The sequence below is a fragment of the Cebus imitator genome, unplaced genomic scaffold (assembly GCF_001604975.1).
Source record: "Cebus imitator isolate Cc_AM_T3 unplaced genomic scaffold, Cebus_imitator-1.0 Scaffold1160, whole genome shotgun sequence".
Classification (NCBI taxonomy): Eukaryota; Metazoa; Chordata; class Mammalia; order Primates; family Cebidae; genus Cebus; species Cebus imitator.
In genome coordinates this window covers 5,953-18,288 of record NW_016108475.1, presented here as the reverse complement: position 1 = coordinate 18,288, position 12,336 = coordinate 5,953, and the positions used below count along the sequence as shown (strand labels likewise).

The 12,336-nt window shown below is 40.8% G+C and overlaps 1 protein-coding gene across 1 annotated transcript in view; it reads right to left on the bottom strand.

The window, feature by feature from the left end:
• Positions 1-4,595: 4,595 nt before the first annotated feature.
• LOC108298877 (ubiquitin-like modifier-activating enzyme 1) overlaps positions 4,596-12,336 on the bottom strand; it is a gene marked incomplete at its 5' end in the record, with an annotated part of 13,683 nt that continues 5,942 nt past the window's right edge. The window contains 15 exon segments of the mRNA XM_017521405.2: positions 4,596-4,716; positions 4,843-4,873; positions 4,876-4,942; positions 5,055-5,156; positions 5,430-5,621; positions 5,746-5,765; positions 5,768-5,837; positions 6,045-6,133; positions 7,732-7,921; positions 8,038-8,112; positions 8,715-8,910; positions 9,203-9,267; positions 10,869-10,939; positions 10,942-11,064; positions 11,170-11,335. Coding sequence (XP_017376894.2) covers positions 4,596-4,716; positions 4,843-4,873; positions 4,876-4,942; positions 5,055-5,156; positions 5,430-5,621; positions 5,746-5,765; positions 5,768-5,837; positions 6,045-6,133; positions 7,732-7,921; positions 8,038-8,112; positions 8,715-8,910; positions 9,203-9,267; positions 10,869-10,939; positions 10,942-11,064; positions 11,170-11,335 — 1,578 coding nt within the window.

The window sequence follows — 12,336 nt, the reverse complement described above, 5'->3', positions numbered from 1 at the left end:
TTTGGCAACAGCCATTCTAACTCATGTACAGTGTTATGCATGTATGATTTTGTTTTGCATTTTTCTGAATGACTAATAAGAGTAGGCATTTTTAACAAAATAAACCTGTTAGCCATTCTGTTCTTTTGTCTGTTCTTTAATTTGATTTCTTTTTTATATTGAGGTTTTTGTTTGTTTGTTGTTTTTAAGTTTCTTATATAGTAAGGATATTAACCCTTATCAGATGTAGGGTTTCAAAATATTTTCTTTTCCTCTATGGGGTGTATTTTACTCTGTTAACTGATTTTATTTTTATTTATTTCCATGTGCCATAGGCTTTTAAGTTTTATGTCATCTTATTTGCTATTTTTGCTATTGTCCTCAGAACTTTCAGGATTATATACAAAAAGGTCAGGAGTTTGAGACCAGTCTGACCAACATGCTGAAACCCCATTACTTTTGTATATGATTTCAGAATCATATACGAAAATCATGCCTTGCACAGACCAGTGGCAAGATAATGCTTTACTATATGTTCTTCTAGTAATTTTATAGTTCGAATCTATGTTTAAGACATTAATCTATTTTGAGTTGATTTTTTACAGGAGTTTTTTTGGGCAATTTTACTCTTCTACATGTAGATGTCCATTTCTCTCAACACGTTTATTGACCACTGTTCGTTCTTCATGTGTGTCTGCGAAATACTTGTTGAAAATGAAGACAAATAAGTGTGTTTATTTTTGAGCTTTTCCTCAGTTCACTGATCAATGTGTATGTTTCTATGCTAGTTTTGATTTTTCTTATTAATATATGTTTATATTGTATTTTGAAATAATATAGTTTGATCCTCAACTGTGTTCTGTTTACTTAAGACTATTCAAGGTCTTTTGTGTCTCCATACTATTTGGGGTAGACTTTTCCTATTTCTGTGGAAAATATCAATAATAATTTTCATAGCCATTGCATTGAGCTTGTAGAACACTTTAGCACACATATTTTATCAATTTTAAGTCTCTCAATTTGTGACATTAAACATTTTTATATGATTTCCCACTTTTATCAATATTTTAGAGATTTTTAAAGTTCAGTTTTCACATCATTGGTGTGAGTTATTTATATTTTCTTTCCTTTTAAGATATATTGTAAATATCATTATCATTGTATTTTTTCAATAGCATATTATTATTGTATAGAGACATTACTTTTATTTTTTTTCATTGGGATATCACTCTGTTGCCCAGACTGGAATGCAGTGGCAGTCTTGGTTCACCACAATGTCAACCTCCCAGGTTCAAGCAATTCTCCTGCCTCAGCCTCCCAAGTAGCTGAGACTAGAGGCATCTGACACCATGGCTATTTTTTTTTCTTCATATTTTTAGTAGAGATGGGGTTTTAGCATGTTGAGCAGACTGGTCTCAAACTTCTGACCTCACATGATGCACCCAACTTGGGCCTTTCAAAGTGCTGGGAATACAGGCATGAGCCACAGTGCCTGGCCTGCTGATCTTTATATAACAAGGTTTTATCCCACAACTTTACTGAATTTGTTCATATGCATTCTAAGTTATTTTTGGTGGAGCTTTTAGTGATTTCTACATATATGACCATGTCATCAAGAAATACGACAATTTAACTTCTTCTTTTCCAAATTAGATGCTTTCCATTTCTTTCTCTTGCCTTTCTTATTAGAAGTTGAAGAACAGAAGGGCTTAGAATGCACATTGCTATTTAAAAATGTGTGCCATCTTCCCTCCAGCTCTCTTGCTTCTGTTCTCAACATGACATGCTTGTTCCGGCTTCACCTTCCACTGGCAGATGCCAGTGTGATGCTTATACAGCCTATAGAACCACACGCCCATTAAACCTCTGTTCTTTTATAAACAGCCCAGCCTCCGGCATTTTTTATAAGCATGCAAGATGGGCCTAGTACATATACATTTATCTATACTGATGACCATATATATCCTGTTGGTTCCGTTTCTCCGTAGAATCCAGACTAATCCAAGTACAATGCTAATGCCCCAATCATCTCTACCATTAACCATGAACAGGTGTCTTCCTGCCTAGGCAGAGCCATGGGTGGGCTCTGAGGCTTGGCAAGATGTCTGGTTAGGGATGTAAGTGAATTAGAAATGCCAACTGTGCTTCTGTGAGTCATCAGCTCAGTTCTGTAGGTTGGCTACGCTACTGGCTGATCAGATGGCAGCCATTAGGGATAGAATCAGAATAGTACCACAAACATCTACACACTGGTTGCACTGTGCACTTAAAAATGATTAAGTATAATACCAATTACATGGCCATTACACATTGTATGCCTGTATCCAAGTATGACATGGACTTTCTAGTAAATCAGAGTGTCCATTAGTTGCTTACCAAATACTGACACCATAATCGGATGCTTCTCATTGGCAACCTGGGTACAATTCAGCAAGTGTGTGCACATGTGCAGAGAAAAACTAACAAAAAAAAAAGCAGATGGGTGGATGATATTTCTATTAGGGAGTCATTGCTGTGGGAAATAAACCCTTTTTCAGAGGAGACACTCAAGAGGAATGATGGGCAGATACAGGAGAAGCAAACTACTTGGCCTGTGGGTTTGAGAAACTGTGAATGGTGTCACTGCAGTTTCAGGAACGATGGTGATCTAAAGCATGATTATAGAAATTCAGTATGTATACTTTTAGTAGAAATAAAATAGAAAAATTATGAAAATTCCCAAAACAAGCAACTGAAAAATAAGATAAGTGGATTACCCTGATTTGATCGCTACACATTGTATCTATATATCAAAATGTAGGATATACATGAATATATAAAATTATGTCAATTTTTTAAAAGAAATTTATAATCCACTGTGTTAAATTAGAAGATTTTGGTGTTCTGAAAGCAGAGAAAGAAGGCAGAAAAATAAACACAGTGGACAGAGGCTGGTGTCTGGGATACTGAATAATAGTAATGATGAAAAACTGCCCATGGAGGGAAAAAATCTCTTCACTTGAACTAAACGCCTGTCATCAACACTAAGTGTCTTGAATTTCTACAGCAACTTCTGCTCCATTTCACTGTCCTACTAGAAATAAAAACACCAGTAACAAAATGGAGCCCAAATAACTGGTCATTTAAGAATGAGGTGGCCAAAGTGTACTGTGCTAAGTAAGAGTCTGAAGCTAGCCCTGAAGGAGTACAGACAAGCAGCACTATAAGTCAGGTCAGGTTCGAGGATGCATTCGGGCTATTCCTGATACCCAGGGTGAGTGTGGAATAAATATATTCCTATGTTGAAGAGAGAAATGAGATCTTATTGGTGCAACCGTATGAGCGGTATTCTCTGGCATCCTGTGCTGGTAACAGTGCAGGAAGGCACAGATAGGGATGTGACCAAAAAGACTGGTGCTTTTAACTATCTGGAGATCTGTCAGGGATAATGGCTGGGTGTGGGGTATAAAACTCTTGTTAGGGCCAACACTGAGACTCCACTGAGATAAAACCACCCTTACCTTCCACATCTTGGTCTTTCCTTGACAGTGATAAGCCTGAAATTTCTGAAGACAGGAAAAGATCTAGGGTTGAGAGAAACAGTGTGCAGCTAGAAAAGGTTTATCTTCCACAGCTATTCGCAGTAAAATAATTTTTTAAAATACATGCAGACTGTCTTAAGGCACTGGCATTTCTCAATCCAACAAAATATATGTTCCTCGTACAAGGAGAAGCATAGTCATCAAAGCTTGGCCAGAATCTGAAAGCATCAAGTAACATGGCATAAGACCAAGCCCAAGCAGAAAAAAAAAAAAAAAAAAAAAAAAAAGCTCTCAAGCAGCTAACAAAAATGCTCACATAATAAATGGCAAAAACCAGAGAAACTTCTGCACCATCCTAATAATAGGTGCATGTGCAAGCTCACTATGGACCAACTACTAAGCACCTGACAGACACTAAATCTCTTTATTTCTTCTAGCAATCCTTTGTCTATACTTTAAACATATGAAATTGGAGGAGCAAAACAAGTTAACAAAGATTATATACTTTGGCAAAAGTTAGCATTCAGAGTTAAAATAATCCAGGTCCAGAATCTCTACAACTTCACAAAATCCACTACAGCAGGCACTTTGAAGTTGGAATAAAAATACTAGAATTGCAAACATATTCAACACATGGGATAAGAGTAGATATGCTCTACAGCCTTGCTAGTGTCTTCGCTGTTCTCTAAGAGGACAAAAAGAAAAGTAAGTAAGCCCAACTTTTGTGAGAATCACTGGATTTAATTTTCTCTGCCTTAAACCCTGGATTCTGGGCATGTTCCATAAAGGGTGGGGTTGGACCTTTTGGACTGAGTATCATCTTGATTTATGAAGCTGCAGAAAAGCCCACTCCTTCTGAGAGATGACAGGGTAATGGCCTTTAACAAAACAATAACATGCCACATTTAGATAACTGTGTATTATGAATTCCAATGACAAAGAGTAGAATGCAGCAGCAAAACACATTCTCAGAAGAAAGTAAAACATGTATGTCTAGCTGGGCTCAGATTCTGTCACAACTAGAAGGAATGTGCAAACGGGTTGTTGAGAGGACCCTTGGATAAAGGAAATAGCCAGGAGTCAGTGGGTAATGTATCATACGTAAGGGACCTCGATGTCTTCACCACTCTCGTCACTGCAGCACATCTCAAGCACCAGGGTCCTCACATGGCGGCTCAGTTTTTGCTTTGACACACAGCTCACAAGCTCTGTCATCCTAAGGTAGAAAGCAGAGAGTCAAGAAGGCAGAAAAAAAAGAGGAAGAACATATGGGGCAAAGAAGTCAGGAAACAAAATAGCCATTGTGTGTTCTCATCCCTATCTTGCCCAGCAGCCAACTCACGGCTGATCCAATAGTTCCTTAAGCTTGGTACTGGCATGAAGAAGGAATACAGCATGGATACACCCTGTGACAGTATGGTAATTTCTAATTTGTACTCCGTCTGAAGAGGACAGGAAGAGATTTGGGGAACAGAGTTAGTGAGACGGACAGTACTGGGCACCTGCCAAACCACCATCTCCTGCAGTGTGGAGTGAGAGAGGAAGTGGTCTTACCTTAAAGTAGGCTAGAAACTGCTTGAGGGTCATCTCTTTACCATTAGGTTGTACGCCTTGTACATCAAAGCGATCCCACAGTGTCCACTCTTGGTTATAGTACTGAGGGACAAAGGTCAGGGGAGTAGAACAGGGGCCATCCCACATAGCCCTACCCTTATCACTCAACCTGACATGTCCAGTCAGACTGATGACAACCCTGTTTTGTTGAAAACCATCTCACAGGCTCATTTCATTTTAATCAAGCCCCTGAAAACTTTAATCAAAATGATGAGGACTAGAGCTGGCTGTATATGCAAAGATACACACATATATCCCCTCCCCACATTATACAGTCTCACGGATATCATTAGCGTTCATGAATGTTGGCCATACCTGGTGATGGGGTGGGGCGAGGGGCTCAGAGAAGCTGAAGAAGGGCAGGGCCAAGTTGATGAAGCTATTCTTATAGGACTGAAGCCTTCTGTGTCCGTGTACCACCTTGTATAGCTCCAGGCACGCAAGGCCAACAATCGCTGCTATGGTTGTTGCAATCGCTGGAATGATTTTTCCTGCAATCAGCCTACTCTGTGAGACAGAATTTGAACAACACAGATAGTTTCTGAGAGGATCGATCTACAGAATTGGTCAAATGTGGGAGACTGAAGCATGAGTAAACAAAGGTGGAAGCTTAGGTTTATACCACCACTACCTTATGCCGGTCTGCAGGGGAATATCATAGTTCTCTGCCCGGAGGTTAGATGCGGCCATAATGAAATCCGTATGGAAGTTGCTGTCATCATCCTGTTGTGAGTTGGGGGCAGTCAAAATAAGAAAATATTTCCCAGCTACTGGGACACAGTATCTTTCACCCAGTTACCCGCAGATTTTCCTAGATGCCAGAAAATGCTTTCCTCCTCCGACCCTCTCTTCACTGTCTTCCCTCCCTCTGTAATCCTAATAAAGGCCCAGGCCCATACCACTGTCTTGCCAAAGACCCCAAGCTGGCACCTTCTCAAAATCAATGGGATACATCTTGAATCCAGCAAGCTTGTCTGGACTAGGAAGCGTGGACTTCAGCTCCTCCTGGCGGCCGTCATCTGAAGGAAGAGAGAAAACATTATCAGCCTTTTAGATATCAAGCCAGTGTCTGGTGTAAAGAGAGGAGCCCAGACTAAGGCAGAAAGTGTTCAGGCAGATAATAATTTGAAAAGAATCTATGTCCTGGGACAGAGTAGACAAAGCAGAGGCAGAACTGACATCATCACCCCGAATCAGAGAAAGAGGCACACGTGTGAGGAACACAAAAGAATGACTCTGCATATACTGGGGAATGGAGATGAAGACCGTGTGGAGGGATGTGCATTGCAGCACTATTCAAAACAGCCAAAATACAGAAGCAATCCGAATGTCCACAGATAAACAAATGGATAAACAAAATGCGGTATGTGTGTCCATGCAATGCACTGTCCTTTTTGGACTTAAAAGAAAGGAAATTCCAAGACATGACAATATGAACATTATGCTAAGCGAAATAAAAAGACAAATAATGTATGATTTCAGTTACATGAAATGCCTAGTGTAATCAAACTCACAGAAACAGAAAGTATATGGTAGTTTCCGGAAAGTGTGGGGAAAGGAAAATGAGATGTTTTAAATATGAGTACAAAGTTCTAAGGGTCCAAGATGAAAAGGTTCTAGATTTGCTACACTACAGTGTAAATATATATTAACGCCACTGAACAGAAAACTCGGAGGTGATTAAGATGATACAGCTGCATTTTGATGACAGTAAAAAGATGTAAGAGAAATCAAAATGAGACAGTGATCTTGAGGAAGAATGATGTAGAAGTAAACGAGGAAATGGTGCAGGAACACGAGACACAGAGTTGGGGAAAAGGGACACATTGACAGGAATTGTGGACAAATTCTTAGACAAAACAGAGGATAGATTTTGTGTGAAATAAGTTGAAGGAAACATCGAGAGGGAGACACAGGGCCAGAACTGGAGAGATAAGACTACGTATAGAGGGTAACATGGAAAAATACCTGCAGAAAAGGTATCTGGAGAGACATACACAACTAGAAGAAATCTGCAGAGGGGAACAGGAGCAGGTATATATTTGAAAAGGAAAGAACATAAGGTAGAAAGATAAATTCAGAGACAGAATGATAGAGGGATGAGACAAAGATCACAAACAGGGAGAGGCAGAGGAAAGTAAGAGCTGAAGTTGTCAGGTGGAGATCTTCTAAGGAAGATGGGAGGACAAATGAAGGGCAACAGTATAGGGTAAATATGCACTCAGAGAAGTTGGGGCTGGATATATGGATGGGGACATAGGGGAGACATGAAAGCAGGCTGAAGCTGCTTACAGATCAAGTGAGACAGAGAACTACTGGAGATCATACCTCTTTGTCCCCTAAACAAACAGATCTATAAGAAACAGATGAAAGGAGAACAAGTAAGGCAAACATGCATAAGGAAAAGGATATACTAGTTTTCCTGATAGCAAGACTGTAAAGAAGAAAGGAATGAGAGAAGAATCCTATATTTCAAATATAGGATGTGAAGCTGAAAGGATGTGCACTGGTAAATTTCAAATCTACTGTCACAGATGATGGCCAGTGGCAAAAGACTAATGGGGAAGCTAAGCTGGACTGGGTACAAACTCATGACCAAATGGCCAAATAGACTCACCAACAGAGGCACCGGTGCTTTGCAGCTCCTGGTCAGAAATGTGGATCTTGACACCAGACTTGGGAATGAATTCAAGGACCTGCATAGACCGCAGCAATGTAACCACAGCAGCTAGGTCCCGAGAGCCTATCAGTCCGTAAGTCTGGGCAAATAGGTTGGCAGCAGCCATCACATAGTCCAGGTGCAAGGCCTGGGAGAGGGAAGAGCAGGGAAGGGTAAACACATTAGGGTTCAAGTGAAGTCTCTACTGACTTCCATTCACCCAGCCTCCACCTGACCCTAACAGATTCCAGGAAGGAGACTCACGTTGCTAACATCAAAGGTAAGTGGGTGAGGCCAGCATTTGGGCCCAGGCCAGAATGGGGCTCCAGAGCTTGTAAGCTGAAAGGATAAAACATTTTGCGGGATTGAGACCAGAGAGAAGGGGGCTCTCTGGCACTTCTTACCTGAAGTCTCAAAACACTAAACTCATTATCTCTGGAAACTCACATTGTACCAGACACAGCTCTTAATCTCTTAAGGGTTGTCAAGCATTTTGCTAACTGTAATATCCACAGAAAAATTAATCCTCACCAAATTCTTATCAGATAAGCATTATTACCTATTCGCAGATGAGACTCCTGAAGAGAAGAAAAAATATATACATGATTTGCCCTAGTGTCACACACAGCTGGCACTTGCACTCTTATCTCCAAAATGTCTCCCCTAGGATAATCTCTACAGCTTTACTGGGAATCAGATTTGACTCAGCCTACACCATAGGAGACAGAAGATATGCCAAGTCTCTGGGCTGAAAGAAAAGGAACAGAGCAAAAACAGGTGTCTGCAGAAAGCACTGGCCTTATCACTTTTCTGAAACCCCCATACCTTAAGGTGCCTGTGACACCTGCCTTAACTAGAATGAACCATGTCCAAAGCCTCCAGTAAACTCCACATTTCCAGAAAGTGTATTCTGCCAAATAGACACTGGAAGCACACTATACCTGGTCGGGAGGAAAGTTGTGCAGCAGCTGCTGGATGTTGTGAGAATACTGGGTGTGCCACTGGTGGTAGGCCCAGGTCACACAATCAGCCCAAGTCTCTAGTCTCTGCAGCACCAAGTGGCGCTGCACATTCTCCAGCAACTCCACGGGTTGGGTGTCTGCCAGCCGCAGCGTCTGCTCCATAAACTTGGGGTTTCTATGAGGCAAACATCAGGACTAATCAATAGCCTTAGGAGTAGTCTTCATGGAAATTGCACTGTCTTCATGGAAAGCTACATCTGACCCCCCATTGGAGTAGAATAGACAGGAAAACATGCCACCTCCCCACGTAGACAAATACACAACTCTGACCCTGAAATCACCTGCCTCATTCATTAATTTAGAGTGAGCCTAGCAGTGAGTATTAAGAGTTGTTAGGAAATTAGACAAGATGCTTTGCCTTGGCTGGCCGGCAGGGGATAGGGAGAGGTGGCATTTGAGTTACTCACGTGAGGTACTGGTTGACGTTTTCTAAAGGCTGCTTGAAGAGGCTTTCAAACTCATCTCGAGCCCACTATAGGCAGGGCAGATAAAATTACAATGGTAGACAAAATGAGATTCTATCAGCAGTAGAAATACCATCAGTAAAGTAGAGCAAGCAGGAAGAGGCAAGTGCTCTGGGAGAATAGAAGAGAAAAGCCTCCCAAATGGGGCTGCCCAAATTTCTCCATCTTCCCACCTCAAACTTAAAAACTAATGGCCTTGATCTGCACAGTGTTTACACAGTACACACGCATGGAAATTTATTTTTAAATAAGACGTGCAATACTCTCTTTTGAGTATTTTTGAGAGTATTGCACATCTCTTTTGAAACTATTGCACATCTTATTTAAAAAATCAGCTGAAGAGAACAAGGATGATCCTCCTACAGATTTTGGGGACTGGGGAGAAAACAAGACAGATAAGGATTGCTGTGCTTATTTTTGCCCTCTGAGCCTTAGAAAGGCAGTCAATACAGTCATTGATGAAGTTGCCTGGGGCACCCTGAGAATGGACATTTAGTTTCGACTCCAGGTCTGCCAAACACAACCACCTTTTGTGACTTCAGGCACAGAGGGCAGTATTTCAAAACATACACTGGAACACTAAAATCTGCACCTCGTGACATTTCTATCAAGGAATGAGCAAATACATAAATTATAAAGTATACTTAAAATAGTGCTAAGTACATACCAAGTGCTAAGTGCTTTCTAAAAGCCCTTTGAGAGATATTATCATCATGTACATTTTACAGCAAGAAATCTGAAGCATGGAGAGATTAAGTCCAAGGTTATGAAGCAAATGTATTTTAAAACCTTTTTATGGGCCTCCCTGCATGTTAGGCAAAGAGTAGAATATCACATCCTAGTAAAAGTTATGTACACATTCACATATTTAGGTAGGAGAGAGAGAGAGAGACAGTGGTGACAACACAAACATATTCATTCTGTACCTGCCTGGTTGAAATGAGAATTAGTTTTTTCTCCCTCTCTGTGTCCCATCTTTATAATCCCCCTAGTCATAGACTCAAACATAACACTGAGAAGTCTGAAAATGCAATGGTTATTCTTGGGCTGAAAGGGTAGTAAATTAGGATTAGGTATTCTAGGTGTCAATTATCCAGGTATGTTCACTACATCTAACTAGGTAATATATGCCCTGTTCTGTTAAGAGAGAAACAGAACCATAATAACAAGCTGTTAAACACATTTTGGGCAAAAATCAGGAAAACAGAATTATCAATTCATGTTTTAAAGGTAACTTTAAAAACTAGAATATAAATAAATAAATTTTGTGCACAAGAGCAGTAATATTTACCCTTTTTACATAATGATAAATTATATTCTATTTCCACTTTTTACATAATGATAAATTACATTCTATACTCATATAAAGATGTTCTGCCTTGCATAAAGATGCTCTTCCAAAATAAAAATTTTGAAGTACGAGACAAAAAGAAATGAATCACTTTTACAAACTTAGGCTGCTGACACTAAGAAAAGGAAAGAAGTTTGGAGAACATACACAAGCTATGCTGTGGCTTTCAACACTTAAATGACAGAGGCTTCACAACCCAGAGGCCACCTATCTAGGTGCCTGTCTCTCCCACCTTCTGTTACCCCTCAGGCTGATTACCTGCAGGGTATGCTCAATAGCATTGGGGAAGTTCTTTAGTGTACAGATGGGGATGGATTTCTCAGGGGGTCCTGGCTGGAGCTGTAAGACTCTGTCAGCAAGGGAATCACCACCAGCACACTGCCCTTGATGCCCAGTGTTCCAGACTCCAGTAGTGGCTTTCGGTAATACACACAGCGGATGTGCATGTACAATCCTCGGAGAAGTGATGGAAGTGGCATTAGAAATGGGAGACAGACAGGAACATCAGCAGCCTGCAATATTCATATTCACAATTCTGCCCGCCTGCCTGCAAACTCACGGGCATCCACATTGTCCAGAGCATTGGCCACACCATCCAGGTTTTGGAAGAAGTCATCATCGTAGATATATTCTGTTTCAGGACCCACATTATTCTGGTGGCTCATTACCCTGATGTGTGGATTTATTTGATGCACAGCTGCAGCAGCTGTGTCAGACTTGAATTTCTGGAGGCAGATGGGGAAACAAAGCTGTGAATCACAAATCAGCCCAACAAATCTATATAGGGCCAACATGAAAAGACCTAAACAGAGTTCAGAGGGCTGCTGTTTGGCCAAAAGGAAGCCCATGAAGATGCCATGTGGCTAGGGCTGTGACAAATGAGGCTGAAAAAAACACAACAAAACAAAACAAATGATACAAAAATAAAGCAATCGATGAGGTTATCAGTTATTTCACCTATACAGTATTTTTTCGTTTTGTTGAGAAGGAATTTTGCTTTTGTTGCCCAGGGTGGAGTGCGATGGAGCAAACCACTCATCACGACTTCTGCCTCCTAGGTACAAACCATTTTCCTGGCTTAGCCTCCTGAGTATCTGGAATTACAGGCATGTGCCACCACACCTGGCTAATTTTGTAATTTTAGTAGAGAAGGAGGTTTCTCCATGTTGGCCAGGTTGGTCTCAACCTCCCGACCTGAGGTGATCCAGCCCACCTTGGCTTCCCAAAGTGCTAGAATTACAGGCCTGAGCCAGTGCACCCAGCCGCAACATCTAATTATTTTTAAGTTAATGATACCTGGAGTTGGGGCACATGCATCAAAAATAAAACCAAGGTTTTATGTACACCAAGTGGTACAAGAACAAAAAGGGTTTCATCAAAGCTCAACTCACATTCCTGTTCTGCTCAAAACTCTCCACTGGCTTCTAATTTCAGTTGGAGTAGTGTGTTCCCTTTGTTATGAACTCTGTTACTAAACACCACAGGCATATTTCAGCTCAAAGTCTTGCTCAGGCCCTTACCTTTGCCTGGTACACTTTTCCACTGTGTTCCACTGATTCTCCTACATTCTCTTAAGTCTTTGCAGAAATGCCAACTTTCCAACGAGGCCTTCCTTACCTACCCTGCAAAGCAATTTCTATGGCACTTCCAACTGTCTCTTGGATTGTTTTTCATCATTAGTACTTCCCACATTCTAACAGCAGTTGTATCTTTTGCTACTCTATTT